Source organism: Tinamus guttatus, unplaced genomic scaffold (genome assembly GCF_059628265.1).
Source record: "Tinamus guttatus ecotype Peru unplaced genomic scaffold, ASM5962826v1 Tinamus_guttatus_pri_ptg000027l, whole genome shotgun sequence".
NCBI lineage: Eukaryota > Metazoa > Chordata > Aves > Tinamiformes > Tinamidae > Tinamus > Tinamus guttatus.
The window spans coordinates 4,644,067-4,661,808 of NW_028288561.1; the positions used below are offsets into that span (position 1 = coordinate 4,644,067).

General features: G+C 42.1%; 1 protein-coding gene across 2 annotated transcripts in view; it reads left to right on the forward strand.

The window, feature by feature from the left end:
* Positions 1–17,742, forward strand: part of GNAS (GNAS complex locus) — a 145,588-nt gene that overhangs the window by 104,287 nt on the left and 23,559 nt on the right. For both annotated transcript variants that reach the window (XM_088528919.1, XM_088528922.1), the window contains exon 5: positions 3,806–3,903. In XM_088528919.1, coding sequence (XP_088385045.1) covers positions 3,806–3,903 — 98 coding nt within the window. The remainder of the gene's footprint in view (positions 1–3,805; positions 3,904–17,742) is intronic.

Consider the following 17,742-nt stretch of genomic DNA (forward strand, 5'->3'; position numbering starts at 1 on the left):
AGCTTCTGATTTCGGTGCTGTTTGGAGATCCATCTTCCACGGATGGATGGGCCTTGAAGGAAAGGGTGCTTGATTGTCAAGACATTTCAGCCTCTTTGGTGTAAAGGTTGATATTTTCTGCATTGTCTCCATGCCTTTTAATTAATGTAAGCCTGGGTAGATACAGTAATACTAAAAAACTAATTTTATAAGGTGGGAAAGTCTAGATTTAATAAACAAGGCCAAGCTGGCCATGGCCATCCATAAAGGAAACATAAAACGGATGTTGGAGTAGAGATCGCGCTGAAGGCCGGCACAAGGGAGCAGCTTGTCTGCAAATGAGAGAGGGAAAAAAAAAAGGCCTCTAAGCTCCAAAATAAACTGTTTGGTGAGCAACCTCTAAATAAAGAGAACACTTGGTTACTCTTGCATCTTAAAATATCATATACCGAAAAAGCCAGGGAAATGATCAAATGCACGTTTAGTAAAATGCAAATAGCCCAGTAAATTAATGACAGTTCTGCCTTTTTTTTTTTTTTTTTTTTTTCTTTTCACATGGCCTCTTTAGGGTAACCAGCTGTGGGGATGAGGAGTTTAAGGAGAGGTGGGAAAAAACGAGGAGACGAGGAGAGAGACTGTATAGGAAAGGAATCCATAAGTATTGGTTGAAACTTCATACTCTGGGTAGAGCCCAGAATACGGAATTCTACTATACTGGGGCATTTTTCATTAAGCCACTATTTCTTTTTGCTTAAAACATGTTTGTAGCTGATGAATAATTTGTATGGATTACTGCATTGTTTATAAGCTTATCTTTTAGTTATTCCTCTACCTACAGGTATGAGTGGAGATGAGGGTAATTTGGGCATGTATTTTGGCATAATTGGCTTGGCAGATGCTGGCCCCACTTTGAGGTAGCTGTCAGTTTTAGACAAATTTTTCAAGTAACTCTCCAAGATCTGGTGCAACTTGTCTTCTTTGGATGGGAAATTTGGATGGTTTATGTCCATTCATTTTTTGTTGTTGTTTCAACAGAGGTTTCTCATATTATTGCCAATTTTGTTTCTTTTTTTCAACTAAAAAAAACCTTCCCAGCTTTGTAGTAATAACTCGAGTGAGTCATAAGATGTTCTATATTAGTAGACTCCTGCTACTTTTTTGAATAACTAAATGAAGCCAAAGATGGGGTTGGTTCAGATATGGGGAGATTCCAGAGAAATCTGTCCCTGTTCCTTACTTTCTTTGTTTCTACTTCTTTTTATTTAGGAAAGATGTTTTTCTCACTATCTTGTGCAGTAGTTGAAAACTGAAAGTAACTGACTGATCTTCCAGTTCAAGGGGAAATATAGGAGAATTTAGAAATAAAAGCATCAAATGAGTGTGACTGCAGCAGTGGCAGATAGAAAGTGCAGTAGATTTTGGTTTATCTTTTGTTTTTTAACAGTAAATGGTCATATAAGCTCTTGATACTTAACACAAAAAGAAAATAATGATACGATATAGCTAATACTATATCTAAACCTTCCTTAAGGGGCAAGGGATATTCCACTCAAGGGTACTTATAGACATGAATAGTTACGTATGTTTGTGCGTATGCACAGCTATTCAACAGCAGTAAAGGTGAGATCAAATTTGCACTTCTTCAGAAGATGTTTCTATCTTTTAATATTCCCAATTGTTCACTCAATTCCATGTGCATCTTGCCCCTGTAAGGAGAGGTAGAGATTTGAGATCCAATAAATCTATTTTAAGATACCATTAGGTATTTTAAAGATGGCATTTAAAGTATGCTGTATTATTTTATTTTATTTTTAAGAAATTCTCAAGTGAAACTTTGGAAGTCACATTTCCATGTGACCCTTTTCTTTTTACCACACTGATAGTAAAAGAATGTGAGACATTGATATCACAAGAGAGAAGCTGCTTCCTAAGCCACGTCACTGGAGGGACCTTGAAGCAGTAATACAGCTATTTAAAATAATGCATTTTTTCAGTAAAATAAACATCTTTTTAAAAAAACAAAGCAAAACAAAAAAAAATGTATTACAGCTAGTTCAAAGATCATATGGTGGCCTGCATACAAAAAGGTCAGTTTTGGAATATGGTACCTGAGCCTGTTAATAGTCAGAACAGGAGCATTTAGTCCAGAACTCTTGCAAAGCTTTGAGATACAGCCAGGAAAAGTCCATGGTCACTGATAAAAGCAGTGCACACAGTGGTCTGTGAATTGGTCTTTAGTTACTAAGCTCCCGTTCTTCTTGCTAAGTTTACTCAAAAGATTTTAGATTCATTGCCAAAAATATGTGTATGACATGCACCGGTGTTGGAGCCAAAGTGTCCTTTCATATGCTGAAAATAATGGCTGTCTTGTATTTTTATACAGATCTTATAAGTTCAATAAAACTGAAGTATTGTAGATTATCTGTTTTCCTATCTTGGCTTGTAGCATTTAAGGTTGGCGTAATCAAAACACCATCTAGCTTCATATCAATGCATTTCTTCTGAAGTTAGTGTGCTGTAAGAGAGAGAATTCTGTGAACTCTTGAGGTTATGTACGACACAGATGTCTGAATTTAGTATGATCCTGTTACCACATTATCCTTAGAGATCCCCACCTGGAAAATGCTAAACAAGTGAAATATACTCATCAGTTCCCTATACAGCTTGCCACAAATAAACTGTATTTTAAAATTAAGGACTGATTTTTTTTTTTTTTAGTCTGTAAGTGGATTTCTGACATTTTCAGGGCTACAAATTGGAGCAATATATCATATGCAGTTTGGAGAAAAGAAAACAGGCTGATTTTGCAGACTTCAGAATAGGCTAGATTTTGCTGAGACCCAGATCAAGTGCACCTTGGTATTATTTTAATTTTTGGAAAATAAGCTTTCAGCACATAAAGAAAAACAAAACATTGGAGAAATGGTGGGTGTCTTTTTGTGAAAATTAACTTACCAATCATGGATATATTATATTGTTCTCAGATAAGGGAAGTGCAAGGTTTTAATCAAGACAATAATCAAGTACAGGCAGTCACCTTTGCTTCTAATATCCTTGTCACACGTTTCTGAACATCTGTCATGTCTCTCTGTCATGCTGAGAAGAAGTCATGATGGAACAAAACATGAACATAGAGGTGTGTGTTGTTGCCGTTTTCTTGCACCTTCGTGGCATCTTCTGTTTGATTCCTGCCCACATCTTTTAAAGTGTTTTCCCAGAGAGGAATCCTTGAACTCCAATTTGTAGATACTTAACAGATAAAAAAATTAAAAATGACCTGTAATTGTTAATCAATTTAATGACTTTCTGTAGAGGTAATTTTTTTTTCCAAAGCGTGTTAGTGGCTAGAAACCACCATTCCATTCTTCTTTAAAAAGTATTTTGATTCTTGGGAGTTTATTGAGAAATTTTTACATATGTAGTTCTGGAAAACTTCTGAAAATCTTGACCTGAATCTTTTGTTTAGTTTTTCTTAGTTTTACAGGTTGTAGAGAGAGTTATCTTCTATGGTTACTTTGTGTGTTTTGACACTCTACAGTCCTAAATTTATTAGGTACTGAGCCTCAATATCTTACGGATAAAATAATAAATAGTTTATTGTATTTGCTTCTAAAAAAGAAGAGATTTTGACAGGTAAATGAACTTAATGTCCAGTGGAATTATGAATGAAAGAGGAAACATTGCCAGACAGGATTGTTTATGAAAATACCAAGAGAATTGTCAGTAATGAAAGGTTATCATCTATTCCAGTGGTAACAATATGTCACCTTGTGCCGGTTTTCTTCTTGCATAACCTTTTTTGCTGATTGTATTTTTACTCTTTCAGGAGTTTTATGAACATACAAAAACACTTTGGCAAGATGAAGGCGTGAAAGCCTGCTACGAGAGGTCTAACGAGTACCAATTGATTGACTGTGCGCAGTAGTAAGTATGGTTTCTGTTCTGCTTTGCTGCGTGCAGATCTTGTGCTGAATGATAATAACAACCGAGTGCTTTGGATGGCTTCTGTTGTACCTTTGAAGGGAAGGATTGTATGCTATAGTCTAAATTTCTGTTAATGACCCATTCAGAGAATTAGCAAAAACTGGCTTTCACCTAGACACCTAGTAATGTTTATATAGCAAACCTTGTGGATGCTTTCAAATGGTCTTAACACGGATGGTGAACTTAATAAAATGGACAACTTGAGGCTTTCAAAGTCCAGGTTTTCTTCCCCTTTGAACAATCCCTTTGCAAATGACAGTAAACCTCAGATACTGCAGCAAGTGTTAATAGGCGGGAAAGTATGTTAATGTGAAACTGGTCTGTGTTTGTAGCTTTTGCTTTTAGCACGGTTTATTTATCTGAAAACAAAGAGATGGCAGCAACCAGAAACCTGTGATCAGTCACCAGGACTTCTGCTTGTGTGCCTTTACTCACATAGCAGAGTGTGATTCATTCCCGTCTGCTATTTATGCTACTGTGGTAATTAGTATTGTCATGAGAGAGACTGTTGCATGTTTGCAGTTATTTATCATGCGAAATAATACAGTATAGTTCAGAATTTTATTATTGCAATGTGTTGATGATAATTGCGATGATTCCCTGTGTATTCACTATGCATACTCAAGAATTGCAAGATTTAAATGTGGAATATTAATGTAGCTAAACCAGCTCTTTATTAATTTATAGTCTGCTTCTTCTGGAGAAGCTGAAAGAAGTTTTAACAGTCAGGGAAATGCAGGCTTCTTTCATGTGTTGAGGGAGGAGTGGAATTTTGATCTGCTACTGAGTCTCTTGAAATGAAAGCACTTGAGACGAAATAAAATTCGTAAGGTTCTTTTTTTTGGTTTAGGTAGACTTGAAGGAAAATCAGCAATTAGCTCTGCTTGAAAAGAGGCCAGGAAGATAATTTTACTATGACTTGCACAGCTCCAGGTCTCTGGAAGGCTCTTTGAAGTTAAGCCATTGTTTTTAGTGTTCGAAGTTAAGCCATTGTTTTTAGTGTTCGTTTGTTTTATTTGTAGCAAAGCCTCTTCCATTAGGTGACTAATGTTTGACCGTTTGGTGTAGATATTTCAGTAAGTTCAGCTGCTGCAAAGTAAAAACTATCCAAAATTCTTGTCTATTTTGTGTTGACTTCCCAATAAATTCTATCTTTGTAGTTTCCTTCGTGTAGCGAGAAAATTAATAGAATGAGGAAAAAACAGTTTTGCTGTGAATGTACAGAAGAGAGCTAAAAATTACTATCATCCTGTCTGCTGGATGTGAGTGGCGGGATGGCCTTTAGGGTGGTTTTACCACCCTGCTCCATCTAGCGGAACACTCCCTTCTATATCATGGCCTGTGAGACTAAAAATAAAAAATATGTTGCCAACAAATTAAAGAAATTCTTCTAAGATATCGTTTTTGTGTCTTTGGTAAAAAAATTTTGCAATTTTAGCATTTATTCAAATGGGATGTAAGAGATACAGCATTGGTTTCTAATGGAAGAAGCTTTGGAATTGTTGGTTCTTGTCCTTTCTGATGGTTGGGGTAGTGCACTGGGGTTGTCTTTGAGATCAGACTGTGGAAATGGAGAGGATTTTTAATGATAAAATATTTGCTTGGAAGTTACTATCACTTTGGAATTTTGTGCTCATCGTTATCACTCCAGAATTTTCAAGTGTATATAACTATAGTTATATATAGGAACCTTTGCAAAGTATAACACAGGTTGCGACAGATGCTTCAAATCAATTGTACCTGTTTGTTTGTTTGTTTGTTTTACTAGGGCACAGTCAAGAATGTTTATTTTCCAGGGACTTTCAGAAATGTCATTAGCAAAACCAAAGCATTTCTGCTTGTGCACAACCCAAATTAGATTGTGCACAACCCAAATCAGATACATATGGGACTTCTGGAGGGGACTTGAAGAGTCCACTAGAGGTTCTTTCAAAATCAGTACTTTTAAAGCACGGTGTAGCTTCAGGATGTTGAAGCCTCTTTGAAAGAAAGTCACTGGTGAACGGAGGCTTTGCACCTTGTGAAGCCTGGGCTAGGACAGAAGGTATTCTTGTCCAGTCAAGGTCTCTCCTGGATGAGTTCTGACCAAAACAGGTCCCTTTGTCTTGCTGTTTGACCCTTCCCAGGGAAGTGGGATTGCATATAAATTCTCAGCCTGATGTGGTACACTGCCATAACTGGGATTGAGAAAATCCAGCAAGGGTAATTTTCACCCATTCCTGAACAGCACCTTTAAATACTGCAAGGCTTCGTGCTGACTAGTGCATTTCCGCCTCCCACCATCCCTCTGCAATTCCTGGAGGAGCTGGTTCAGAAAAGGCTTCACCAGAAGCCCCAGACCGGTCCCATCTCAACTTTCTGTTGGATTGGCGAGGCAAAGTAGGAGGCTTGGCCAGTAACTCCAGCTACTGGAAAGCCCTTCGAGTAGCCTGTCCTTCACCCCCAGGCTCCCACTGTGGGGAATTGTCCCTTCGGAGGAGCTCGGCCTGAGGAGCAGCTCTGGCTCTGCTTGTCTTTGCCCTGCGCTTCCTGCCCGGGGGGGTTTTACAGGCGGGAGAGGCAGCGAAAGGAGAGGAGGCCGCGTCGCTTCCCTTCGCTCCACCGGGCCTGCTGAGTGACTGGTTTCAATTCTGCTTTCGGAAGAGCAGGATCGGGGAGGCTGGCGTTGGCTGCGCTGTGATTGTAGCTGCGAGGAGGGAGCAAGATGTTGAGAGGAGACCAGGTTTCATTGCTCTTGTCGCTCCCATGCTCGATGGAGAGGGCGGATATTTTTATGGAAGCTGCTGTGTGAGATGGCTTTTGGCTACTATTAAATAGAAGCACCCAGAATTGGCTAGAATACAGAAACCCCCCAAGTGATGATGAATGATCTTTGCTTGAGGGTCTGTATGCTTCAGGCCTCACAAAGACCCAGCTGGGCAGTTGGACTAAGCAGAATCTCTCTTTTGCAAATGTGCCGAGTGTGGCACAAGATGGCGGGGCCTCCTCACAGTCCCAGGCAGCCTCGGCCACGGCCTGGGGTTGCCCGGCAGGTGATTGCTCTGATTTCCAGAGTCTTTGGGTCAGCCCTGTAGCAAGGCACGTGCAAGGCTGGGGTGCGTGAGCTGCCCAGTGCTTTTTCTGTGTGGCTAAATATAAGGCTGTGCCCACAAATATATGGATTTTTGCTGTAATTATCCGTGGTCAAATTGGGTTCCTTGGTCAGGAATTAGCTTTTCTTCTTCTTTTCCTTTCTCCTTTTTTTTCTTTTTTCCCTCCTTTTTTTTTTTTTTTTTTTTTCCCCTCTGTGCTTTCTCTGCATATCTCGTAGCTGACACTTCCTGGTATTGGCCGGCGGGGGGAAAAGGAAATAATGCGAGAGACGGCGTTTGCCGCCCGTTTCACACCCTGCGCTCAGGAAGGGCCGGAGGCAGCGTGCGGGAGCCGATTCTCACGCTATTTCCGGCCCGGGAGCCTCGCTTGCCTCTCCGGCCGCTGCCATTTCGGGGAAGGAGAGCGCGGAGCTGCCGCGGGTCGTGTCCCTCCAGCTCCAGCACGCGCCGAGCCGCGCTGGGAGCCTGAAAGAGGGCCAGGCTGCTCGGAGGAGTTTCAGGAGAAATCTGGTTTTGTTAAAGATTTTAAAACGCTAATTGAAGAAATGCAGAGAGTGCAGCTAGTCACTGGCTGCTGCACAGAACTGCAAGGGAGTCGGAAGATGTACTGCGTGTTCGTAATTTCTTATTTGCTATGGGGTGTAAATTGCTTGCATTTTAAGGTTTATGGTGTGATTTGTTTCTGGATTTGTTCACTTTAGAGCTCCAGTTTTAGTGCTTAAAGATTTTCTTCCACGTTGATTTCGCTTTGTGGCAGTTTCCTTCATGGAGCTTGCAGTCAGATGTGTTTGCTGCAAGTCTGCCCTTTCTAAAGAGTTGTACTATTTGTATAGTTTCTTATCCCTAGTTTTTATTAATTTTTACTTTTTATTTTCCCCTCAATACAGTTTTTGCTGAGTGATTTCCCTTAACTTTTTCCACCTATATGAACGATGTCTGCTTAGTCGCATTCAGCAACACAGGAATTTCTCTGATCCGTGTTCCTAGCATATGTGAGCTTCATAGGGCCATTAGCTGTTATGTTGTTAAACATTTCTGTGAGGAAAAATAACGTTCTTATCCCTTGCTCCTGATCTAAAACTGAAATAGGAGAGTTGTGGCTTGCCTGCTGCTACATGAATTCTTCAGTAAATCGAGGAGTAGACCTGAATCGACTCATTTCTAACCCACTGTCTCAAGCAAAAAGCCCGTCTGCCCTTGTTCCAGAGCACTTGGAGATAACTGAATTTAATTCTTGTCCCTACTCCTCTTTATTGCAAGGAAGTAGAGGGTCATGTCCAAAACAAGGCTATGATTGAACCAAAAAAAAAATCAAACCAAGTTATATTTTCTCCACAGCTCAACGGGGTATTGCAGACAGAGGTTTTGGGAATGACAGGACACACACTAGCACCTGTGTTTGCATGGTTTCAGTGAAGTCAGTACCCTCAAAACTGTGATCTCAGTCCAAGTGTATGTGGTTGAATTGCACTTCTAGTGTCTGCCCTTTTTTGCTGACCATTGATAGCAGGGATGTGCCTGCTGTGAAAACCAGATTACCTAAATTTAGCCAGTAAATGGATTATGAATCCAACACATGTTCCTACTGTTGTCACAGCTAATCATAAATTCAGAATTTCAACCTACCCTCAACCCCAGATATACTTGTCTGTCTCTAAAATAAATTATATCCCTATTTGAAATAAGATAAAGCAAAGGTGTCCTGAAATGGCTTGTGTGTTTGAGTCTTCAGAGTTAGCAGCATGGGTAAAGGAAAATGTTAGAGGTGATGAACATGGTGGCAGACCATTACAAGTCCAAAATGCAAACAATTTAAGAAGTTGTGGCAGTCTTTTGAACTGTGTGTGATGCATGCCACATTATTCTAAATTATTCAAAAATAGTTTAAACGTTTGTTGCAGAACATGATTTCTCTCTCCATCTTCTCTCATTCTGCCACATGCCACCCATCGCCATCCTTCGCTCACCGCCTCAGTTTCTCTGTTGTTCTGCTCACCCGTTAACGTGCTGGTCCTTTTTGCTCCTTAGCTGCTGCTGCAACTTCCTTTTCTAGCCTGGATTTTAGGATTGACCCTTCAGCCGAAGGTGGGAGTGTCTCCATTTGAGATGGGCATGAAAATGCTAAGTTGGAGTTTCTTCCTTTATCAGATCTGCATCCAAACGATCACTCATGCCTGTGCATTAAGTGTATCACTCCCTAGTCCCTTTTAGAGTAAGAATAGAGTAAGTAAGTGCAATGTTCGGGTGCCCAAACACACAAATACAACACCTGAAAGGTGTCTGGAAGGCTTTTGGAAGAGTTGTGAACACCTCTTGGTCTCTTGCTGTGTTGGTAGCTACCAGCCTGGTAATAGAATAAGAACCAGTGAATGTGCCAGCAAGGGGCTGGCTGGCACACACGGAACGGGATTTGTGTGCGTGTGGACGGACCAAGGCTGAACGTTCCTGGGGTTAGTTATGGAAAGCAGTTAAGTCCTTTCCACCTTGAAAATTGATTTTTCCCCCTTTTATTCAACATACCTTTTATATGGTCTTTAATTCATAGACATGTTTTGAGGAGGAGGCTCTGTCATGTGGGATGGGTAAGGTTGGTTGTAAGTTCAGAGATTAAGTAATTTGCAGTTTAAATGAACAAACTTTTCAAAAGGATAAACTATTAATAAACAAGATTTATGGATTCATTTAAGGTTCTGAACTAAATGTTCAATGCATCATGAACAGTCAGTGTTGTTATAGACTTGACGTAATAATTTATTAATGAAATTAGTATGTTGCACTGTTATGCAAGGTCATTACATATGCTTGTAATTGCTTCCATTACTAAAGTTGTGTTACTACAGTTTTGTTTTTCTTTTATAACTGGAAAGCGTAAAAGAGATTTAACAGCTTGAATTGATCCTTATAGCAACTCTCTTTAGGTCAATGGAGTTTCCCCCAGTGCGAGCTGAATTTTGTGTCATTCATTAACAACAGGTTTCCAAAACTCAAATCAACAGTGTTGATCTTGTGGAGTCACTGCGGTTCTGTCTTTAAAAAATGACATCAGCTTGTAGAGTGGGGTGCTGTCGGCACCGTAGTAAGCACCATGTTACATCACTGTTTTAAAGCTGATGATAAATACATGATTAACGTATTTACTGCAAACTAGACCTGGTGTTTAACAAGGTTTGGCATGTAGAGAACAGGCAGAGCCACGTGGGCTTAGAATTCTCTGGCATGCAGAGGTCTTGCAGGTAGTAACACTTATTTCCACGCCTCCTCCCCCTTCATTTTCATAATTATCGAATTCATTTTCACTAGGCACAGTGCATAGTTTGTTAGCATAGTTAGAGAAGCCTTGTAAGAAATGTTTTGTATGCTACAAATTCACCCTAAAAATAACCTTAGCTGCTGCAGGTAAAACTTCCGCTGTTATCTGTGTTTTCCAAAACGTGCATGCGCTTTAGGTAACTTTGAGCAAGTAAGATAGTGACTTGTTTTTAATTCTCTGGCATTTGTGTAGACAGGTAGTAGTCAGTCTGTGTGTTAAAATACATTGTTTAGAATGAGAAGATGTAGTAAAAGAATAGTGGTTGTATTTCTGCAAACTTTCAGGTTTTCACTTAGGGTCTACTTGCATCTTTTAAAGTTTTAATCTTTAACTTAAAAAATATGCTCCGTGTCACTATAAAATTCCAGTTGCTATTTTAAAAAACAGAGCAACATCCCAAATGATTCGCAGCAGTCTTCCTCGTACAGATGAGGACGTTGTCCCGGATTACTGGAGCAGTGCAAGCAGCACAGCTCCTGAGAAGCAACCAGACGAGTGTTGCAACCGCCCGCATGAGTTCCTGAGAATTCCTCTTCCCTCGCGCTCTCCTCGCTGCTTCTGCAGCCTCCCTTTGCACAGGCAGGAGCCGCTGGGCGCGAGCTCTGTGCCGGGCTGTGCCTCGAGCCTCCGTGCACCTCGATGCAGTGCAGGAGCGCCGGAAGGGAGGACTTCCCCACGGCTCGCGCAGCCGCCACGAGGAATCCTGCCCGGGGAAGATCTGCAGGCGCAAAATGCGGCGCCAGCCGTAAATACAAGCTCGAGGAAATGGGAACGAGCGTGGCGTCGATTGCATCATTTTTTTGCCTTCCCTCCGTGAGAGCGGCGCTGTCTCCGAGCGGATTCGGCACACGGCAGTGCCGCTCCCCGGGCTGCGCCCGCCGCGTTTCCTACCGGCCGCTTTCCCGGGAGAGCCGCGGGCAGCGGTGCTGCCGCAGGAAACCTGTCCCTCTGCGCCGGGGCGCTGCGTGGATGGAGCAGGTGTGACCCACCCCGTCTTCAGCATTCTGCTGTTTCCTCCGTGCTTTCTGGATAACCTGCTGGAAGTTGAGGCCCTCCCCGGGGCGGCCGGCAGCAAACGCTGCAGCCCGGGAGCACGGGGCTGTTACTGCTCCTGCTCTGAGAAGGAGCACTTCAAGATGAGCATCAATTGGAAGGCTTTTATCAAGCCAAGACCTGGAAAGATATTGTAAAACCTCATTAGAGTCTTGCTTAAAAAAAAAAAAAAAGGCATTGAAAGCATCAAATGATAGGAGATGTAGGCAGTTTATGAGATGATGGTGAAATAAGCCCAGTGCGTTTGCCAGGATGCTGTGAAAGTGTCAGGTTTGACTCCCAGTTCCTGCGGGGCTGGAACACTGCAAATACCCCCCTGTCCTTGCCGAGCCGTCGCGGAGAGTCGTCTTCTCCCCCTGCCTTCCCTCTGCCCTGAGCTCCCTGCTTAGGGTGCATCCAGCCTTCCCTTCACTGGGGCTGCACTTAGATTTGTTTCATACGGGCGGTTGCCCACGTTCCCAGGTGTGGCAGAATTTGTTCTCCGGACAGGACTCCAGTGAGGACATCTCCATTCCGTTCGGTGGAAATTCATGGCAGCCTCAGATAGCATGGACGTGCAACTCTTTTTTTTTTTTTTTTTTTTTTCTTCTTTTTTTTTTCTTTTTGGTAAGGAAGCAGGCTAAAAATAGTAAAAAAAAAAATGAGCTTATCAGACGAGCAAGTTTATCAACTTGAAATATCATAGAAGATTATTTACTGTAATGCTCTGTGCAATAGTCTCTGTCCTGAAAATAAAGCATCTTAATCAGTGAATTCAATTTTATAAATCATATGAAATATTATTTGCAATATGCAATAAATTATTCTGAAATTAACTAATAAGAAATCGGGAGCTGATTTTAAGTATGATTTGTGAAACTTGTTTTATCTTTTGGGAGGTCAGATATCAACAGGTTTTCTGAATCGACTATTCTGCCTTATACTTTTTTGTTTCTAAAGAATGTTAAAATCGGTTGTTACAGTTAAGTGTAGATCTGCGATAATTATATTTGCATTATGATACGCTAATTCATCAAGGAGAATATCTACAGATAAGGCTAAATTGTCCTGGGTTCATTATGCAAGCAAGGGATTTACCTATAGGGCCTCTAATTTGCACTTGAAATGTGTCGGCTGCCCCGTAAATTTTCTGTGGAGGCTGTTAAGTACCTTGGATACTCTGCAAGGTTCCCCTTCCCCCAAAGTGCTTATGTAAGCTCCAGCCCCGGGAAAAGCCAGCAAAGAGCTATTTTTAGCAAGGCTGTTGCAGCTGGGGGAGGGCAGGAGCCTTGGGGCTGTAGGAGGGTGTTTGGCCAAGGAGAGTGTCCCCGTGGGGAGCTCCCGCCGGCCCAGCCCGCTGGGTGGTACCGAGGGGCTGTGTGGAGGGATCCCCGTGTTTACTGTTAAAAAAAAAAAAAAAATGTTTTTGTAAACACGTGAAAATAGCGATGCACACTTGCAATCCTTGCAAACAACAATAATTTGTTCTTGTGTTGTCAATGTTCATAAGGCTGGTGAAGCTGCTGAAGGCTGTGTCTCGAAATGCACCGGCTACCATTTCCTCTCAAGACATCTCAGTTGGTTTGAGTTACACCTTTGAGTTATAAAATCAGGGGCAGTTTGGAGAAGTTGGGCGTCTTCAAGCATTGTGACTGGCAGGACACCTTTTTGCCTAAGGAATCTTACAAAAGAGTGTGAATGTGCTTTCTTGGATGTTCTTTCATCAAATTGCGTCTTAGCAGTGAACCAGTCTTGGTTGGATTGAGTTTGCAGGTATTTGGTTAAATGTTTTACATAGCTCTGTGGAGCAGCTTCTCTGCTGTGAAGAGCAGAGAGTTAAGGCATTAAATCTGGTCTTTTCCTGACTCTGGATCAGGCTTAGATGTGACTTAGTTTCCCTGTTTGTAGATACATGTGACACATTTCTCTTTCAGGAAGGACATAGAAACGCATAGCTGCAAAACTTCTTAGATGATTTTGGATGGTGTGAGGTATTAAATGAAGTTGGATGAGTGAAGGATCCTATTTTGCAATCTTTCATAAAAGCAATGCCAGAAAGTACTGGATGCAGAAAGTACTTTACTTTCATAAAACCAATGCCAGGATCATCCTGACACAGTGTATGTTTTTGCAGAAGAGGTTGAAATGTATTTAGAGATCATTATCTCTCCTATTTTACCGGCATGGATAATACATTCCAACTGGAGATATCAGACTCTAAGATCATGTATGTCTCAATATCAAAATTCTCCCTATTAGTACATTGTCTGCATATATTCCAGTGCTAACTCTAATTTCACCGCCACTCTTGTTAAAAATGGAAAACTTGTTCCAAAAGTTAGGCGCATGGTATGTATGAAATGTGGAGTATTCCTACATGAGTTTACAAGTATAATATATTCATTATTATCACTCTGTTTCATCAAAGGAGCCAGTAATTAAAAAGGCTGGCTTTAAAGACCTATTTAGAGATTATTTTGGAGAAGAATGTGTCAGTTTTTACAACTCACTTTGCTGTGAGTTCAGTAACTCGCAGTTCCTCCATGTCGTGCGTTGCTTTGTGCGTGTCGCGGAGCGTGTTTAGAGGAGAGATCGTGGATATTTCCCCATGGCCTCGAGTGCAGTTCCCCGTCCCGCTCTGCTCCGCGGGGCTGAGCCTCTCTCCAGCCTCACGTGTCGCTCTCGGACGGGCTGTGTCGCTCTCCCAGGCTCCGCAGCCGCCACGGGCTGCTCTCCAGCGCCGGAGCCGCCAAGGAGGGACGGGCAGGGAAAAGCAGGGCAAGGCAGGAGCGGACAGGTCAAAGCAGAGCAGCTTCCACTAAACGAAGAAGGGAAAAAAAAAAAAGAAAGAAAAGAAGAAAAAAAAAAACTGGCTTCCTACCAATGTTTAGGATCAGCAAGGTGTTGAGCCATTTCCCAGTTTCAATCTGATGGGAGCCAAGCCTTTCCAGGCTCTTGCAAAGCAGTAGCTCCACTGCTGCTTAATTGCTTCTTGTTTTGAAAGGTAATTAGGAACTTTATTTAAAAATAGTAACTTTAGTATTCAGTCCATTAAATTTGTCACCAAGGTGTTTTCATTAGACTTCCAGCTGCTTTCTTATTGGAAATGTGAGCTAAAAATAGGTAGGATTTGTGCTGTGCAGTGACTGGTACTGTACCTCCGTTTCAGCTCTGATTTTCCCTAATGATGTGAAATGTGTTTGTTTCCCTCGGAGCTTTTCTCTGGGCTGTATTTAAGAAGGTCCTGCTAATTATGCCAAAATTGTACGCTGTGGTTTTCTGATAAAGTCACGTGCCTGTGAAGAATGTGAAACCGATTTCCCTGAAGACAGATCTCACAAATGAAAGATTAGTGCCGCACCCAATGCACTTTTCATTAGTGCTCATCAGACTGTAACAAGTGTTTGCAATAATTCAACAAATACCTGCTTTAAAAAGGTATATAATAATAATAAGCATACGCTTGTTATTCTGCAGGGTGGGATTTAGCCTCGCAGCTCAGCTATAAATGTATAGGAGCAAGCATACTTAAAAATCAATATCACATTATGAAGGTTGGGCTTTTCGATCATTACAATAGTTGAGGGATTTATTTTTTTCTTCCTTGGAATACTTTTTGGCCATGACTCCAGCAAATATATGCTGCCTACACCAGTAAAAATGGATGTAGGTAACAGAGGGAGCTCTAACGCAGAGCAGTGTGGTTCGGTGTTTGGGTGGTGTTGTGTATGTTTAATAGGCCTGGTATTCGGAGTCACAATCAAGAAACTCAGTGACCCGAATGTAAATTGTATTAGCCCTGTTTTTTCTTTCTATTGTCTTTAAACGAGGAAACAGAAAATTGTAAGATGTGCTATTGAAAGGTCTCTCAAATGGAAGTTGTTTTGTTCAAAGAAGGAGATTTACCCCCCCTTTTTTTTTAATTAATTTTTTTATCTGTTTGTTTGCTTATCTGCAAAAATACTCCAATGATGCTCCTTTGAAACCTGTATTTAGGTGTAGGTAGCCTCTTATACCTTCTTAAATTTTTTCTTTTGCTTGTTGGCAGTCTTTGGCTTTCTGTGCATGTGCGTTTTACAAAGAAGTGGAGTTTTACAAGCGGTAGGATCCAAATGTGGATGGAATGGGACAAGGGAAAGGCCCTCATCCCATTGAGAGCCCTGCACCTCACACTAGTGCTGGGCGCCGCAGGCGATACAGGACAGCAAGTGTGGCCAAATGCAAAAATGTCTTGGGCAAAAGATTTTAGAAGAACAGAAAACTGCAGTTTCTATTTAGTAACTGCACGTTATTTATTAACTGCTGTGCAATTTATCAGTTTCTGCACTTAGGCATGCTTCTTTTTGTAGTGATAATTTGCTGCTGAGTAGAGGAAGAGAAGTCAAAACACTGCAGCATGATGGTGTTTCATGTGTGGTCTTAACGTTTAGAGCACGTGTAGCGTGAGCACCTGATAGAGTGGAGGTGGTGCTGGAGCTCGCTCGCGCCTCCCCAGAAGCGTTTAGCTCTCTCCTTATCTGACCCATCTGCTCCTGTCTCTCCTACCTTGGAGTCCTGGCTGTTCTTTTTAGTGTAAACCATAATCCGGAAGCTCTAATTATAGTAATGCAGAACAAATGGAAATCCTGGAATTGTCTTTTGCCATCCAAATTGCATAGATTTTAGTTTCAGGTATGTGAGGTCTCGGTCGCTCCCCTGGCACCGCGGCGTGCCGGGCTTTCCCAGCCGCCTGGAGCAGCACGACGATGGCTGGGGCTGCGGGATGCCCGCTGCGCCGTGGGCACCCGCGGGAACCAGCACGGAGGGATGAACTGGGGTGAACTGCTTCCTTGCAACAAGAGGTGATAAGAGGATTCCTGCTTGAATATCTTCATGTAAAATAATGGACTTGGTTACTAAGCACGGCTTTTTGAGGGTAGCCAAAGTCCCAACTGGGTTCACAGCAGTTAATGTAAGTTGATGAGGGAAAATGACAGTTGGGAGAGATTAAATACCTTCATAGTCCCCTTCCTGCCTCTCGCACTGCAGCAATACTACCCATGGTTTTGAGTGCCTGGTTTTGTTTAGTTCTTCCCCTGAGACTGTTTAGATGTGCCTTTTTATGTAGGAGATGAAATTTTAAATCTATTAATAAATAATTTAGGCTTAGAGTGTCATCCATTGGAAATGCAAACATGAGACACTGCCCTCTGCAGACAGAGAGCTGGTGGGAGGTGCGCTCTGCTGCTATCGATGGGCTTTTCATCGTGCTGTGGAATCTGTGTTTGGAAGTTTGCTGGAACTTGACTACACAGCCCGGGCCCTTCAGTCAGGCTTTGATTCCTCCCAGATTCCCTGCTGCCCATCTGCGATGGAGTAGAGAAAAATACGGGGTTGCATCAAGCCTGCTCGCTCGTGGTGCTGGAACGAGTTGTTACTCGTAGCTTTGCGATACTGCTCGTTTTCAGTGTAATAAAATAGTGGTGTCAACAGAAACCAGCATCACTGCAGCGCTGGAGTTAATGTCTGCCAAGGCAAAATGATTTTCCACTGCCCGTTGTTTGGTTCTTGCTGCCTGAATAGTCGACCTCGCAGCACCATGTTGCGTTGCTGCATAGCCATCGTGGCTGGAACCTTTTTCCTTTTCTCCTCCTTCCCCATTCCCTGAAGCAGGGGATTCCATTTGGGATGTTAGCTGAGGCTCCAAAGATGGCTCATGATGTGACCAAGCGGTCATCTTTAGGTCCCTCTGGGTGTTCTCCTCCGTGTGAAGTTACCTTTCAAGACAGAGCTGTCCGTTCTGGAGTGAATGTCTTTTTAAGTTGCAATGTGAAAACAGTTATGTTCTGTGAATAACATACTTAGTACTTGTTTAGATAATTACCACATTTATATAATTGTAATAAGTAGCTTCATCAAAGCTAATTTAAAAGAACAAATTCTATGTGAAACAACTGCATTATCACTTCCTCATTGCAACATGCTCTTAAGTTAGCTAGAGAATAAGCCACTCTAAAAGTCCTCTCAAATTTCCCCTCGCCTCCTTTTTCCTGTGAACTCGCCCTGCTACTCTCTCTTTTACACATGCACGGGCATCACCCCCACACGCGCTGCGCTCCTGCTCCAGCTCTATCTCTGCTCCATTTGTGCAGCGTCTGACTTCTCAGGTGTGAGTCAGTGCGTTGCAATAGGAAACCTCTTGGTGCCGAAACCAAGAGACGTGATTCTTGGCTAAGGAAACAGGCTATGGTTGTGCCCTGTCAGGGATTTTACGTTTCCTGTACATGCTTCAGTCTAAATTTTGTGTTAGCTCAATCCTAAAAACAAGTGGCCTTCAAAAAGTCCATGCCATGATGGTGAGCTCTT